The sequence below is a fragment of the Oncorhynchus masou genome, chromosome 24 (genome assembly GCF_036934945.1).
Source record: "Oncorhynchus masou masou isolate Uvic2021 chromosome 24, UVic_Omas_1.1, whole genome shotgun sequence".
Lineage (NCBI taxonomy): Eukaryota > Metazoa > Chordata > Actinopteri > Salmoniformes > Salmonidae > Oncorhynchus > Oncorhynchus masou.
In genome coordinates this window covers 114,426,043-114,443,621 of record NC_088235.1, presented here as the reverse complement: position 1 = coordinate 114,443,621, position 17,579 = coordinate 114,426,043, and the positions used below count along the sequence as shown (strand labels likewise).

At 49.3% G+C, this 17,579-nt stretch overlaps 1 protein-coding gene across 3 annotated transcripts in view; it reads left to right on the top strand.

The window, feature by feature from the left end:
- The first annotated feature begins 397 nt into the window (after window positions 1–397).
- LOC135513308 (B-cell lymphoma 6 protein homolog) overlaps window positions 398–17,579 on the top strand; it is a 32,836-nt gene continuing 15,654 nt past the window's right edge. The window contains exons 1-9 of one of the 3 annotated variants that reach the window (XM_064936213.1): window positions 398–435; window positions 3,868–4,039; window positions 11,338–11,559; window positions 12,095–12,294; window positions 12,376–13,108; window positions 13,555–13,739; window positions 15,565–15,732; window positions 15,852–15,982; window positions 16,175–16,312. In XM_064936213.1, the coding sequence (XP_064792285.1) occupies window positions 405–435; window positions 3,868–4,039; window positions 11,338–11,559; window positions 12,095–12,294; window positions 12,376–13,108; window positions 13,555–13,739; window positions 15,565–15,732; window positions 15,852–15,982; window positions 16,175–16,312 (1,980 nt within the window). In that variant the 5' untranslated portion in view covers window positions 398–404. Of the gene's footprint in view, window positions 436–3,867; window positions 4,040–11,337; window positions 11,560–12,094; window positions 13,109–13,554; window positions 13,740–15,564; window positions 15,733–15,851; window positions 15,983–16,174; window positions 16,313–17,579 lie in introns of all 3 variants that reach the window. The other 2 variants (XM_064936212.1, XM_064936211.1) reach the window with 2 other exon arrangements.

Below are 17,579 nucleotides of genomic sequence, written 5' to 3'. Positions count from 1 at the left end.
AGGACGGACACTGCTTATGTCATAGAATAGCAAATTAGTTCAGAGAATTTAGGGGCTGGGTTTAGAGGCATGGTGACGTAGACATCTCGTTTTCCCCATGTGACCGTCTAGGTCTGGTACAATCCAAAAGTAGGGGGAATAAAAAACTCAACACTCGATTTCTCTTAAAATACATCAAAAATATTACAATATTTGTAAATAATTTCATTTTAAATTTGTATTACACTTGTTCCACAATTTATGTTGTACAATATGCACGGAAATAAAAATGTCAGAAAGATGATTTCTCAACTAGCATTAAAACCTGACTCTCCCTTGCCCGCTGAAAGTGGTATCGCCACAAGCTCAAATTCCGAGAATTGAGCTCCTCTGATTCTTAGAACTGGGGGTTCTTAGAAGTGGTGATGCAAGAAGTTTCTAGGAAAGCAATACCAGGTGATTTTTTTATTTATTCCTTTTTTTCCTATGTAATTTGGCGCGAAGTTGTGCTCTATATTGCAGGTGTTGGTGTGTGTCTGAGTGTTTTATAATATGATTTTTGACGGGTTTGAGCGCATTCTTTGAGCGGGTGACATCTGCTCTTGACACAGCTTCTGCCTGTATAATATTTCGCTGTCTTCCCTTCACTCTACGGCACTGTTCGCCTTGTGTCGGTTTGAGAGTAGAGGCTTTAAAAAAAATGTACTGTGCTGATCGCAAAACAGAAATGAGATTAGGTGGTTATTCTGTTAGACTGACTAGTGTGCTGGAATACCAGCAATAAAAAAGTTGTTTAGTTTGACTAAGTGCTGCCTTCTTATATATTCTTAGCAAACCTAAGTATAGCTCTAACCTGGGTTGATTTTGCAACTGTGTTCATCTAATTGTGATTGTATTAATAACAGCGGTGCACATATACATGATTCTGTTTGTTTATAACGTGATTCCCACAGGCATCATTAAATAGCCTAACTTGCACAGTGTGGCAGATAGACAGGGGTATGTGTGTCAAGGGTGTTAAGATACATTGTTTTAGACATCCAGGCAGTCTAGGAGGAGGGGAAACAAGTAAAATTGAACAATCGTTACTGAACGAGCACGTTGGGATCTGGTTGCACGAGATATTGATCGTCTTGTCTCGCGGTTAACCCCCCCCTCACCTCCTCCACGGAAATGTTATTGTTTGTAGTTTGTAACGTTCCGCTTCTGCACAGACCAGCATATGCGCACGTTGGTACCTGCATGCAATCTGTCTGGAGACAGGGGAGGGTGACTTTAGGCAGAATGACTTAAACCGATACAATGTCGCATTGACTTGAGTGATTAACAGATACAATGTTGCAGTGATTGAGTGCTTATAACGGATGCAATAAACATGTATTTGATTGCTAAGCTTCAATGCAAGGAGTCTTGCGTAAAATAGTATTGTTGAAGTGTTGGCCTAGCTAGGCTAAGGGTCTGAAAGTAGCCTATGAATATGAGCGAGAAAAAGTTACTATATATGAATGTGATTGAAAAAGTGAATAACTGAAAATAAATGACAAAATTGGTCTGATATGACATGTGTCGCTAAAGCCGTAGTCGTCGTTGGGTTATAGCCTATATATGAAAACGTGGTTACTTCAACCTGTGTATAGATTCCTTATTTAAAGTTCATATCGAGAGGAGTCAAGTGACAGCCTGAGACACGGGGTTGAGACGGAGTGCTACATCTGTGTCCAATGTGTTTGCGTGTTATTGAACCGGTTGGCTCCACGTGTTGTTCCACGTGAAGAAACTGTCAGTTTTAACAATTTATTACATGGGGTTGGACGGAAAGAACTGAGGCTAGTAGTAAATTACCCGTTTGAAATTCGCAGACTGTAGCTGAAACATAAACTATGCCAAAAGTGTTTTCAAAATATGCTGAAGTCTTCTGGATTGCGCTGTGTTATTGCAATAACGTGTTCTCCTGCGTCGGACTACCCGCTATTTATATCGCTGAAGATCACACACACTTCTGGGCTAATATATTCATGATCAGACGTATCAACTTCTACAGTAAATTGATGACATCTTGTGGTAGAATTTGCCGTATAATATGTTTAATTTTTTTGCCGTTTAATCTACCGTTAAATGCATAAAAAACGTAAACTCGGATTATTACTATTATTATCGTTACTACTAAACTATAATCATTCAAATGTTCTCTGGCAGTCAACAGTACATTTACATCTGCCAACTCTTGTCTGGAATATGCTCAAACTGTTTTGTCCGTTGTGAATAAGTAAATAAGCTAGTGATAGACTACGAGTTGTTTATTAACGATATAACGGGAAAATGAAGGCTACCTATTTTGGCGTGTGTTGTTGGTTCAGAGGGCGAAAAAAATGATCAAGTTCGAATCCAATACGGAATGTTCAACACGTAAGAAATGCCCAGATGGCACAGACATTATATTATTTAAAGACACGCCAGCCTGGTTTCCCAGTCTAGACGTAACATAGTAAACGTAAATCCAGGATGAAGTAAATTAGTATCATATGCTGTGCATGGTTCCATAAAACAGAAGGTTACACAAGGGGAAAAGGGTGGTTGGGTGGGCATGTAACACAAACATCCAGAAACCCAAAGGTTGTGCATGTTTGAATGTCATCACAGACAATTGTAGCTAATTAGCCACTTTGCAACTACTTAGCTAATGTTAGCCACCTAGCAAACGTTAGCCACAACAAACTGCAATTCGTAACATATCATACAAAAATGATGGACATCGACTAATACACACCTCACAAAACGTAACATATCGTACTAATTGGAGTATGGCCCAGATGTACCTTTACTTTGTTATGTCTAACCCTGAGTCCAGGTTGGACACGCCCCCTTATAATAAGTCAAAGTCAGGTGTGTTGTGATGCACGGTGTAGGCTACTGTACTCAAGGGAAGAAAACTCCTACACCTGGTGCTTGCATTTGTCAACTATATATCCTAAATTGTTCCCACGTCATGTTTCCATGCCGAATGACAGTGTGCTGCTATGAGACGTTACATCATGTAGGCTGGGCTGCTGCCACAGAACCATACAGGACCAGTGTGTTACTGCAGAATGCTTGAGTTTAATTTGATTGAATAAGGGTTCAGGTAAAAAAAAAATATATATATATATATAATTAATCTTCTAAATTCATGTTTGAGTGCCAGCAATAACAAAATTAAGTGTTTTTCCACTTTCGGGAACAAGTGTGGCCGCCCAGAAAATGTGTCTTGAAAGCTCCATAGTTTATTTACTCTGTTGAATGGCGCCGCCTACTGGTTGAAAAGTTCCACTGCAATCAGACAATATTGGTGAGGGTGGTGAGCGTTTCTATTATTAGAATAACCAATACATTAAAAACCAGTGCAAAATGAATAACTAACACATAAAAAATAGTGCAAAATGACAATCACCCCAGCCTTCATAAAAGTTGCCATGCTTTATCTTGAAAAAGAATTTGTTCTTAAACTGACTTGCCTAGTTAAATAAAGGTTACATTTAAAAAAAAATGTGTATATCTATTTATATCACAACATTCATTTTATTCAACCCTGTTCCTGGAGAGCCTGCTGTATGGTTTTCTTCACTCCAACCCGAACACACCTGATTGTAATGATTTAGCTGGTTGATAAGCTGAATCGGGTTAGTTATAACTAGGGTTGGTGCAAAAATCTACAGAAGGGTTAGTTTCGCGGAACATGGTTGGAGAGCCCTGCAATTTGGTCCATATTCCAACCGGGTTTCACCACCAAGATACGCCTTGCTGGTTATTCATTAAATCAAATATCGGAGCTGAATATAATCCTTTTGTATGTCTATCCATGACTCTGAATACAATTTGTTTAACTTTATTTTTTTTCTTCCCCACCGCCAGAGCTCGACAAGATGGCTTGTGCAGCAGACAGCTGCATCCAATTCACGCGTCACGCCAGCGACGTGCTGCTGAACCTCAATCGGCTACGGAGCCGGGACATCCTCACAGATGTCACCATCCTGGTCAACAGACAGCAGTTCCGCGCTCACAAGACTGTCCTCATGGCCTGCAGGTGTGTTGTGTTCACGTGACTCTTAGACAGCATCCCAAATGGTACTCTGTTCCCCCCCCGTGTAGCGCACTCTGTTCCCCCCCCGTGTAGCGCACTCTGTTCCCCACCCCCCGCGTAGCGCACTCTGTTCCCCCCCCGCGTAGCGCACTCTGTTCCCCCTGCGTAGCGCACTCTGTTCCCCCCTGCGTAGCGCACTCTGTTCCCCCCGCGTAGCGCACTCTGTTCCCCCCCCGCGTAGCGCACTCTGTCCCCCCCCGCGTAGCGCACTCTGTCCCCCCCGCGTAGCGCACTCTGTCCCCCCCCGCGTAGCGCACTCTGTTTCCCCCTGCGTAGCGCACTCTGTTCCCCCCCCTGCGTAGCGCACTCTGTTCCCCCCCGCGTAGCGCACTCTGTTCCCCCCCGCGTAGCGCACTCTGTCCCCCCCCGTAGCGCACTCTGTCCCCCCCCGCGTAGCGCACTCTGTCCCCCCCCGTAGCGCACTCTGTCCCCCCCCGCGTAGCGCACTCTGTCCCCCCCCGCGTAGCGCACTCTGTTCCCCCCGCGTAGCGCACTCTGTTCCCCCCTGCGTAGCGCACTCTGTCCCCCCCCCCTGCGTAGCGCACTCTGTCCCCCCTGCGTAGCGCACTCTGTCCCCCTGCGTAGCGCACTCTGTCCCCCCCCCTGCGTAGCGCACTCTGTCCCCCCTGCGTAGCGCACTCTGTCCCCCCCCGTAGCGCACTCTGTCCCCCCCCCGCGTAGCGCACTCTGTCCCCCCCGCGTAGCGCACTCTGTCCCCCCCGCGTAGCGCACTCTGTCCCCCCCGCGTAGCGCACTCTGTTCCCCCTGCGTAGCGCACTCTGTTCCCCCCTGCGTAGCGCACTCTGTTCCCCCTGCGTAGCGCACTCTGCTCCCCCCTGCGTAGCGCACTCTGCCCCCCTGCGTAGCGCACTCTGTTCCCCCCCCGCGTAGCGCACTCTGTTCCCCCCGCGTAGTGCACTCTGTTCCCCCCCGCGTAGCGCACTCTGTTCCCCCCGCGTAGTGCACTCTGTTCCCCCCGCGTGGCGCACTCTGTTCCCCCCGCGTAGCGCACTCTGTTCCCCCCCGCGTAGTGCACTCTGCTCCCCCCTGCGTAGTGCACTCTGTCCCCCCCCCCCCCCCCCGTAGTGCACTCTGTCCCCCCCCGCGTAGTGCACTCTGTCCCCCCCCCGTAGTGCACTCTGTTCCCCCCCCCGCGTAGTGCACTCTGTTCCCCCCCCGCGTAGTGCACTCTGCTCCCCCCCCTGCGTAGCGCACTCTGTCCCCCCCCGCGTAGTGCACTCTGTTCCCCCCCGCGTAGCGCACTCTGTTCCCCCTGCGTAGTGCACTCTGTTTCCCCCCGCGCGTAGCGCACTCTGTTCCCCCCGCGTAGCGCACTCTGTTCCCCCCGCGTAGCGCACTCTGTTCCCCCCCCGCGTAGCGCACTCTGTTCCCCCCGCGTAGCGCACTCTGTTCCCCCTGCGTAGTGCACTCTGTTTCCCCCCCCTGCGTAGCGCACTCTGTTCCCCCCCCGCGTAGCGCACTCTGTTCCCCCCGCGTAGCGCACTCTGTTCCCCCCGCGTAGCGCACTCTGTTCCCCCCCCGCGTAGCGCACTCTGTTCCCCCCCCCTGCGTAGTGCACTCTGTTTCCCCCCGCGTAGCGCACTCTGTTCCCCCCCCGCGTAGTGCACTCTGTTCCCCCCGCGTGCGCACTCTGTTCCCCCCGCGTAGCGCACTCTGTTCCCCCCCGCGTGGCGCACTCTGTTCCCCCCGCGTAGCGCACCTCTGTTCCCCCCCCGCGTAGCGCACTCTGTTCCCCCCGCGTAGCGCACTCTGTTCCCCCCGCGTAGCGCACTCTGTTCCCCCCCCGCGTAGCGCACTCTGTTCCCCCCGCGTAGCGCACTCTGTTCCCCCCTGCGTAGCGCACTCTGTCCCCCCCCCGCGTAGCGCACTCTGTTCCCCCCGCGTAGTGCACTCTGTTTCCCCCCCGCGTAGCGCACTCTGTTCCCCCCCCCCCGTAGTGCACTCTGTTCCCCCCCGCGTAGCGCACTCTGTTCCCCCCGCGTAGCGCACTCTGTTCCCCCCCCCGCGTAGCGCACTCTGTTCCCCCCGCGTAGCGCACTCTGTTCCCCCCGCGTAGCGCACTCTGTTCCCCCCCCGCGTAGCGCACTCTGTTCCCCCCCCGCGTAGCGCACTCTGTTCCCCCCCCCGCGTAGCGCACTCTGTTCCCCCCCGCGTAGCGCACTCTGTTCCCCCCGCGTAGTGCAGTCTGTCTCACGAAGACAAGACGGATCTCGGCACCAGAAACAGATGTGATCCTTCTTCGTAAACTCTCTCCTGTTGTCTTGAGAGAGAGAGAAAAAGGGCCGTCTAGCCAGTTGATTGGTGTTTATTCTGATGATTTCCACAAGGAAGAACATTGGAGGACAACAGTATGTTGATGGTTGTAGATTCCTGATTCCCAGTTGGGTAAAGGACTTAAGTAAAAATATTTTAAAGTACTACTTAATTATACTAAAAAGATAGAAACGCAACATGCAACAATTTCTAAGATTTTACTGCGTTACAGTTCATATGAGTACATCAGTACATTCCTCATGACTCTGAATACAGATAAACATCTGTTGGTCACAGGTGCCTTTAAAAAAAAAGTACAGTAGGGTCGTGGATCAGAAAACCAGTCAGTATCTGGTGTGGATCAGAAAACCAGTCAGTATCTGGTGTGGATCAGAAAACCAGTCAGTATCTGGTGTGGATCAGACAACCAGCCAGTATCTGGTGTGGATCAGAAGACCAGTCAGTATCTGGTGTGGATCAGAAAACCAGTCAGTATCTGGTGTGGATCAGAAAACCAGTCAGTATCTGGTGTGGATCAGACAACCAGCCAGTATCTGGTGTGGATCAGAAAACCAGTCAGTATCTGGTGTGACCATTTACGTCATGAAAACCAGTCAGTATCTGGTGTGACCATTTACGTCATGAAAACCAGTCAGTATCTGGTGTGACCATTTACGTCATGAAAACCAGTCAGTATCTGGTGTGACCATTTACGTCATGAAAACCAGTCAGTATCTGGTGTGACCATTTACGTCATGAAAACCAGTCAGTATCTGGTGTGACCATTTACGTCATGAAAACCAGTCAGTATCTGGTGTGACCATTTACGTCATGAAAACCAGTCAGTATCTGGTGTGACCATTTACCTCATGAAAACCAGTCAGTATCTGGTGTGACCATTTACGTCATGAAAACCAGTCAGTATCTGGTATCTATCTATCATTCTGAAACATGAGGTGATGGTGGTGGATGAATGGCACGACAATGGGCCTCAGGATCTCATCACGGTTTCTCTGTGCATTCAAATTGCTATCGATACAATCTAATTGTGTTCGTTGTCCATAGCTTATGCCTGTCCATACCATAAACCCACTACCATGGGGCACTCTGTTCACAACGTTGACATCAGCAAACCACTCACCCACACGAGGTCTGCTGTTGTGAGGCCGGTTGGACGTACTGCCAAATTCTCCAAAATGATGTTGGAGGTGGCTTATGGTAGAGAAATTAACATTCAGTTATCTGGCAACAGCTATGGTGGACATTCCTGCAGTCAGAATGCCAATTGCACATTTACTCAACTTAAGATATCTGTGGCATTGTGTTGTGAAAAAACTGCACAAATGCAGATGCTCCAGATACTCAACTAGTCTAAAGAAGGACAGTTTTATTGCTTCTTTAATCAACACAACAGTTTTCAGCTGTGCTAACATAATTGCAAAAGTGTTTTATAATGATCAATTGGCCTTTTAAAATGACAAACTTGGATTAGCTAACACAACATGCCATTGGAACGCAGGAGTGATGGTAGCTGATAATGGGCCTCTGTACGCCTATGTAGATATTCCATTAAAAAAATTAGCCGTTTCCAGCTACAATAGTCATTTACCACATTAACAATGTCTACACTGTATTTCTGATCAATTTGATGTTATTTTAATGGACAAAAAAGAAATAAATTTTTAAGTGACCACTAACTTTTAGTTGAAGTATACATTTATTTTAAAAACAAATACATTAAGACTTTTGCTGAAGTGGGGTTTTACTGGGTATTTCTGCAGTGGCAGGAAACCAACCCTGTTACATGGGGAAACCAACCCTGTTACATGGGGAAACCAACCCTGTTACATGGGGAAACCAACCCTGTTACATGGGGAAACCAACCCTGTTACATGGGGAAACCAACCCTGTTCCATGGGGAAACCAACCCTGTTACATGGGGAAACCAACCCTGTTACATGGGGAAACCAACCCTGTTACATGGGGAAACCAACCCTGTTACACGGGGAAACCAACCCTGTTACATGGAGAAACCAACCCTGTTACACGGGGAAACCAACCCTGTTCCATGGGGAAACCAACCCTGTTCCATGGGGAAACCAACCCTGTTACACGGGGAAACCAACCCTGTTACACTGGGAAACCAACCCTGTTACATGGGGAAACCAACCCTGTTACATGGGGAAACCAACCCTGTTACATGGGGAAACCAACCCTGTTACATGGGGAAACCAACCCTGTTCCATGGGGAAACCAACCCTGTTCCATGGGGAAACCAACCCTGTTCCATGGGGAAACCAACCCTGTTCCATGGGGAAACCAACCCGGTTACATGGGGAAACCAACCCTGTTACATGGGGAAACCAACCCTGTTCCATGGGGAAACCAACCCTGTTCCATGGGGAAACCAACCCTGTTCCATGGGGAAACCAACCCTGTTCCATGGGGAAACCAACCCTGTTACATGGGGAAACCAACCCTGTTACATGGGGAAACCAACCCTGTTACACGGGGAAACCAACCCTGTTCCATGGGGAAACCAACCCTGTTACATGGGGAAACCAACCCTGTTACATAGGGAATAGTGTGGCATTTTGGATGCAGACTCTGTCCCGCACAGTTTGCATGTTGCTGTTGATACTTAAAGTCTCGCTCTGTGTGTCCCCCTCATGCTCTGTGTGTGTGTGTGACACCCTCACGCTCTGTGTCCCCTCCCCTCCCTCTCTCTGTGTCCCTCGCGCTCTGTGTGTGTCCCCTCGCGCTGTGTGTGTGTGTGTGTGTCCCCTCGCGCTCTGTGTGTGTGTGTGTGTCCCCTCGCGCTCTGTGTGTGTGTGTGTCCTCGTGCTCTGTGTGTGTCCCCTCGTGCTCTGTGTGTCCCCTCGTGCTCTGTGTGTCCCCTCGTGCTCTGTGTGTGTCCCCTCGTGCTCTGTGTGTGTCCCCTCGCGCTGTGTGTGTGTGTGTGTGTCCCCTCGCGCTCTGTGTGTGTGTGTGTGTCCCCTCGCGCTCTGTGTGTGTGTGTGTCCTCGTGTTCTGTGTGTGTCCCCTCGTGCTCTGTGTGTCCCCTCGTGCTCTGTGTGTCCCCTCGTGCTCTGTGTGTGTCCCCTCGTGCTCTGTGTGTGTCCCCTCGCGCTCTGTGTGTGTCCCCTCGCGCTCTGTGTGTGTCCCCTCGCGCTCTGTGTGTGTCCCCTCGCGCTCTGTGTGTGTCCCCTCGCGCTCTGTGTGTGTCCCTCGCGCTCTGTGTGTGTCCCCTCGCGCTCTGTGTGTGTCCCCTCGCGCTTTGTGTGTGTGTGTGTCCCCTCGCGCTCTGTGTGTGTCCCCTCGCGCTCTGTGTGTGTGTGTCCCCTCGCGCTCTGTGTGTGTGTGTCCCCTCGCGCTCTGTGTGTGTGTGTCCCCTCGCGCTCTGTGTGTGTGTGTGTCCCCTCGCGCTCTGTGTGTGTGTGTGTCCCCTCGCGCTCTGTGTGTGTGTGTGTGTCCTCGTGCACTGTGTGTGTGTGCCCCCTCGCGCTCTGTGTGTGTGTGTGTGTCCCTCGCGCTCTGTGTGTGTGCGTGTGTCCCCTTGCGCTCTGTGTGTGCGTGTGTCCCCTCGCGCTCTGTGTGTGCGTGTGTCCCCTCGCGCTCTGTGTGTGCGTGTGTCCCCTCGCGCTCTGTGTGTGCGTGTGTCCCCTCGCGCTCTGTGTGTGCGTGTGTTCCCACGCACTCTGTGTGTGTGTCCGCGCGCTCTGTGTGTGTGTGTGCGTGTGTCGTCTCGCGCTCTGTGTGTGCGTGTGTCCCCTCGCGCTCTGTCTGTGTGTGTGCATGTGTGTGTCCCCCTCGCGCTCTGTGTGTGTGTCCCGCGCTCTGTGTGTGTGCGTGTGTCCCCTCGCACTCTGTGTGCGTGCGTGTGTCCCCCTCGTGCTCTGTGTGTGCGTGTGTCCCTCGCGCTCTGTGTGTGTGTGTGCGTGTGTCCCCTCGCGCTCTGTGTGTGTGTGTGTCCCCTCGCGCTCTGTGTGTGCGTGCGTATGTCCCCCTCGCGCTCTGTGTCCCTCGCTCTGTGTGTGTGTGTGTGCGTATGTCCCTCGCGCTCTGTGTGTGTGTCCCTCGCTCTGTGTGTGTGTGTGTGTGTGTGTCCCCTCGCGCTCTGTGTGTGTGTGTCCCCTCGCGCTCTGTGTGTGTGTGTCCCCTCGCGCTCTGTGTGTGTGTGTCCCCTCGCGCTCTGTGTGTCCCCTCGCGCTCTGTGTGTGTCCCCTCGCGCTCTGTGTGTGTCCCCTCGCGCTCTGTGTGTGTCCCCTCGCGCTCTGTGTGTGTCCCCTCGCGCTCTGTGTGTGTCCCCTCGCGCTCTGTGTGTGTGTCCCCTCGCGCTCTGTGTGTGTCCCCTCGCGCTCTGTGTGTGTCCCCTCGCGCTCTGTGTGTGTCCCCTAGCGCTCTGTGTGTGTCCCCTCGCGCTCTGTGTGTGTGTGTCCGTGTGTGCCCTCGCGCTCTGTGTGTGTGTCCCTCGCGCTCTGTGTGTGTGTGCGTGTGTCCCTCGCGCTCTGTGTGTGTGTGTGTCCCCTCGCGCTCTGTGTGTGTGCGTGTGTCCCCTCGCGCTCTGTGTGTGCGTGTGTCCCTCGCTCTCTGTGTGCGTGTGTCCCTCGCGCTCTGTGTGTGTGTGTGTGTGTGTGTGTGTGTGCGTGTGTGTGTCCCTCGCGCTCTGTGTGTGTGTGCGCGCGTGTGTCCCCCTCGCGCTCTGTGTGTGTGTGTCCCTCGCTCTGTGTGTGTGTGTGTGTGTGTCCCTCGCTCTGTGTGTGTGAGTGTGTCCCCCTCCCTGTACTGAACACAATGCTTCCTCTAGTGGGTTGTTCTACACTATATTTACAGACTCTCTTGACCAGTCTGTCACTGTACTGAACACGATGCTTCCTCTCTCTCTAGTGGGTTGTTCTACACTATATTTACAGACTCTCTTGACCAGTCTGTCACTGTACTGAACACGATGCTTCCTCTCTCTCTAGTGGGTTGTTCTACACTATATTTACGGACTCCCTGAAGTGTAATCTGAATGCCATCAGTCTGGACCCCAAGGTGGACCCCGAGGGGTTTGCCATCCTGCTGGAGTTCATGTACACCTCTAGACTGACGCTGAAGGAGAGTCTGATCATGGCGATCATGAACACAGCCATCTACCTACAGATGGATCACGTTGTAGACACCTGCCACAGATTCATCAAATCCAGGTATTTGGATGATGGGGGGAGGGGGGTGATATAAGAAGGAAGACTCAACTTATAATCAAATTGTATTTGTCACATGCTTTTGTAAAAGAACAGATGTAGACGAACAGTGAAATGCAGATAATATAACCAGTAATAACTTGAGTGTATATATATATATATATACATACATACATACATACATACATACATACATACATACATACATACATACATACATACATACATATACACATACATATACACACACACACACAGTTTTACCAGTAAGATCACCTGCTGGGTGTCGTGGAATGAAAACAACATCGATGCTCTGTGGTCGGAGGCGTTAAGATGGCCGCCGGCCCTGCACCCTTACGTTGGTCTGTCTCAGTCGATTACGAAGACATTTCTATTTGCAAATGAGGACCTGTCAAGAGACGTGCACAGCAGAGAAACACATTGGTGTAGTTTGTTGCGGAAGGAATGTAGCATATGTTTCTGGTATCCGTCTGCCTTGTTCAGGTTCTGTCTCACTCGTCTCCCTCTTTCTCCTCAGTGACCCTGGCCAGGCCAACAAGCTGCCCAGAGATGAGTTCTTGGTCAGCCCCTTGTTTTTACCTCAGGGTGTCCATGCATACCGGCCCCACGATGTGGTCGACAACCTGCCCGGCCGCGTCGGCCCCTTCAGAGACGGGAGGCCCTACGGCTCCAGCATGTTCAACGGGGTCAATTCCCCCAGCAACTACCACCTCTACGGTCAGTTCCCCATCCAGGGGTTCCCTTTCCCTCTCTGCAAGCTGACAGACGCCAAAAATAACTTCGCTGACTTCTCTAAAGGCGGGATCCATCACAAGCACTGTTCCCCCCCGGACACGGGCAGCGCCATGAGGGTTGATTACAGCCGAGCGGTGAGCGGGGGCTCGGCCAGCATCCACCATACAGCCAGCTACGCCTCCTCCAGGGAGGAGGAGATGAGGAAGGAGAGCCATGAGGGAGGGGTCAGCCAGGCTGGTGGGGTGGGAGGCTCCAGGAAGAGAGGGTTCGCCGCGGCGGCCCACGAGCAGCAGAAGGTGGTTCTGGGTAAGGAGCACGGTCCTCAGACGACAGAGGAAGACACGGGCCAGCAGCACTACCCTCTGGGGATCTCCTCAGCCGGACGGAAGGGCCTGGAAGGGCCTCAGAGCCCGCTCAAATCTGACTGCCAGCCGAACTCCCCCACCGAGTCCAGCAGCAGTAAGAACGCAGGCCTCTCCCTCTCCCAGGCCGGCCGGTGTGGTGCCCTGCCCCTACAGGGCAGCCAGGATCCCAAGGCACGCAACTGGAAGAAATACAAGTTCATAGTTCTGAACCAGAGTGCCACCAAGGAGGAGGATACTGTGCCGCAGGATGTGGTGGTCCCCTCCCCCCAGCGCCTGGGTCTGCCCCCCTCCCCCCAGCGCCTGGGTCTGCCCCCCTACCACCAGCACTCTGACTCAGAGCACCTGGACACGCAGGCCAACGCCAACATCAGCGAGCACGGAGAGGATCTGCTCATTCCACAGGCCTCCCGACTCAACAGCATCATCAACAGGTAAAGTCTACAGTCATACTGGACGACTCAAACACTAAACTACAACTCGAGCATAAACGCTTGATTGCTCCCATGTTGATGTGGGGGTGGGGGTGGGGGGGCAGTTTGCTTTGAGATGCTTTTGTTCGTGTTCGTGATCCATTTAAAACATTTAACATAACATTTAACATTTAAGTCATTTAGCAGACGCTCTTATCCAGAGCGACTTAAAATATAAAATAAAATTGCCATCAAAAGTATTGCTCAATGAAACTGAACCTCTTTGTCCGCCATCCAGCCCATTTCAAACATTCCTAAAGCCTTTTCTACCATCACGGCAGGACCCGAGACGACTGCCTTCCAACTGTCGCCTGTAGCCTCTTTCTCTCTCTGCTCCCTTGTCTTGCGGCTGTATTGTTGTGTGTGGGGGGGGATGATGTCTGACACACAGCCGTTTGTATCTCCAGAGCTCTTGAGGGATCACAGAGGAGCTCTAACAACCACTCCTCTCTCTACATCAGCCACTTAAAGTGCACCTCCTGTGGTGCCCCGCCCCCGCAGCACTCTGAAGTGTGTCCCAACACCCCGGCTTCCTGTTTGGCGGAGGACATGATGTCAGAGTTACACTCGGAGTACTCGGACTCCAGCTGTGGTGAGTATGTAATGGATGTGAAACGGCTAGCTTAGTTAGCGGTGGTACACGCTGCTTTTTAAAACGCCGAAATGAGTCACAAATGGCACCCTATTCCCTATCTAGTGCACTACTTTTCAGCAGAGCCCTATATCAGGGAAACTAGTGCACTACTTTTCGGCAGAGCCCTATATTTGGGGAAACTAGTGCACTACTTTTCAGCAGAGCCCTATATCAGGGAAACTAGTGCACTACTTTTCAGCAGAGCCCTATATCGGGGAAACTAGTGCACTACTTTTCAGCAGAGCCCTATATCGGGAAACTAGTGCACTACTTTTCAGCAGAGCCCTATATCGGGGAAACTAGTGCACTACTTTTCAGCAGAGCCCTATATCGGGAAACTAGTGCACTACTTTTCAGCAGAGCCCTATATCGGGGAAACTAGTGCACTACTTTTCAGCAGAGCCCTATATCGGGGAAACTAGTGCACTACTTTTCAGCAGAGCCCTATATCGGGGAAACTAGTGCACTACTTTTCAGCAGAGCCCTATATCGGGGAAACTAGTGCACTACTTTTCAGCAGAGCCCTATATCGGGAAACTAGTGCACTACTTTTCAGCAGAGCCCTATATCAGGGAAACTAGTGCACTACTTTTCAGCAGAGCCCTATATCGGGGAAACTAGTGCACTACTTTTCAGCAGAGCCCTATATCGGGGAAACTAGTGCACTACTTTTCAGCAGAGCCCTATATCGGGGAAACTAGTGCACTACCGATGCGTTGTCTTAGTGTGACCCTGGTTTTCACAGCAGGAAAATTAATCCCGCAGCAACAGGACATATGAATTATTTAGGTGGATTATAATTAAATGGACATTTCTGTAGGGGTTGTTTTCAATTGGTCAAGTCTGACATTTAAAAATCAAAAAATAGAAATGACAAACATTAGAAGCCTATTTAAACCTTTAAATTACACTACAATTTGTATTTTCTTTCTGCACAGGGAAAAATGCTAGGGGTCGTAACAGTGATCAAATTCAGATAACAGATCTGAATGTCGTTCTGCCCCTGAACAGGCAGTTAACCCACTGTTCCCCTGAACAAGGCAGTTAACCCACTGTTCCCCTGAACAGGCAGTTAACCCACTGTTCCCCTGAACAAGGCAGTTAACCCACTGTTCCCCTGAACAAGGCAGTTAACCCACTGTTCCCCTGAACAAGGCAGTTAACCCACTGTTCCCCTGAACAAGGCAGTTAACCCACTGTTCCCCTGAACAAGGCAGTTAACCCACTGTTCCCCTGAACAAGGCAGTTAACCCACTGTTCCCCTGAACAGGCAGTTAACCCACCGTTCCCCTGAACAAGGCAGTTAACCCACCGTTCCCCTGAACAAGGCAGTTAACCCACCATTCCCCTGAACAAGGCAGTTAACCCACCGTTCCCCTGAACAAGGCAGTTAACCCACCGTTCCCCTGAACAAGGCAGTTAACCCACCGTTCCCCTGAACAGGCAGTTAACCCACTGTTCCCCTGAACAAGGCAGTTAACCCACTGTTCCCCTGAACAAGGCAGTTAACCCACTGTTCCCCTGAACAAGGCAGTTTACCCACTGTTCCCGTCATTGAAAATAAGAATTTGTTCTTAACTGACTTGCCTAGTTAAATAAAGGTAAAATTAAAAAATGTAAGGAATAGGATGGCCGTTTGTGGAGGCAGACATGAACCCCTCCCGGACAGAGGGAAGCTTAGCTGCCTGTTGCTTTTATACATAACACTTTCTTGATCACGATTTGAAGTGCCACTAAATCTTGACTTAATTCATTAGTTTGACTTAACGCTTCTCCTTTACAGAAAATGGTACATTCTTTTGTAACGAATGCGACTCCAAGTTTGTTGACGACGGGGCCCTGAAACTCCACATGCTGCAGACCCACAGTGACAAGCCATACAAGTGCGACCGCTGTCAAGCTGTTTTCCGCTACAAAGGAAACCTCGCCAGCCACAAGACGGTCCACACCGGTACATCAGAAGCAATAATAAAACACACGTTAACTGCTCTGCCCACTAAATTCGATAACTGGCTAACCAGTTTGTTCTGTGGGTTTTTTGTTTGTTTGTTGTATGTTGTTGCATTGCAGGAGAGAAGCCGTATCGTTGCAACATCTGTGGTGCTCAGTTCAACAGACCAGCTAACCTCAAGACCCACACTCGTATCCACTCAGGAGAAAAGCCATACAGATGTGAGACATGTGGAGCTCGATTCGTGCAGGTGAGCCGAGTCCCCCCTCTCTTTTCAATGGAGGGCTAGTCTTGGGGGGGGGTAATACCATCGCTATGCTCTATGCTGCACATCACCCATTTCTGTTCCCCCCCCCCATTTCTTCCATCATCATAGTCTTGGTAAAATACAACTCACCACCACACAGACCCAGTTGTGTCATAATGTTGTTGTCATGGTCAGGTCGCCCATCTCCGTGCCCATGTGTTGATCCACACCGGGGAGAAGCCATACCCGTGTGAGATCTGCGGAACGCGCTTCCGTCACCTGCAGACGCTGAAGAGTCACCTGCGCATACACACAGGAGAAAAGCCCTATCATGTAAGTACACTGACACCATTATATATATATATATACACCCTACATAAGTAGAATGACACCATTATATATATATACACCCTACATAAGTAGAATGACACCATTATATATATATACACACCCTACGTAAGTAGAATGACACCATTATATATATATATATACACACCCTACGTAAGTAGAATGACACCATTATATATATATACACCCTACGTAAGTAGAATGACACCATTATATATATATATATACACCCTACGTAAGTAGAATGACACCATTATATATATATACACACCCTACGTAAGTAGAATGACACCATTATATATATACACACCCTACGTAAGTAGAATGACACCATTATATATATATACACACCCTACGTAAGTAGTATGACACCATTATATATATATACACCCTACGTAAGTAGAATGACACCATTATATATATATACACACCCTACGTAAGTAGAATGACACCATTATATATATACACACCCTACGTAAGTAGAATGACACCATTATATATATACACACCCTACGTAAGTAGAATGACACCATTATATATATATATATACACCCTACGTAAGTAGAATGACAACATTATATATATATACACACCCTACGTAAGTAGAATGACACCATTATATATATATATATATATACACCCTGCGTAAGTAGAATGACACCATTATATATATATACACCCTACGTAAGTAGAATGACACCATTATATATATATATATACACCCTACGTAAGTAGAATGACACCATTATATATATATACACACCCTACGTAAGTAGAATGACACCATTATATATATACACACCCTACGTAAGTAGAATGACACCATTATATATATATACACACCCTACGTAAGTAGTATGACACCATTATATATATACACCCTACGTAAGTAGAATGACACCATTATATATATATACACACCCTACGTAAGTAGAATGACACCATTATATATATACACACCCTACGTAAGTAGAATGACACCATTATATATATACACACCCTACGTAAGTAGAATGACACCATTATATATATATACACACCCTACGTAAGTAGTATGACACCATTATATATATATACACCCTACGTAAGTAGAATGACACCATTATATATATATACACACCCTACGTAAGTAGAATGACACCATTATATATATACACACCCTACGTAAGTAGAATGACACCATTATATATATACACACCCTACGTAAGTAGAATGACACCATTATATATATATATATACACCCTACGTAAGT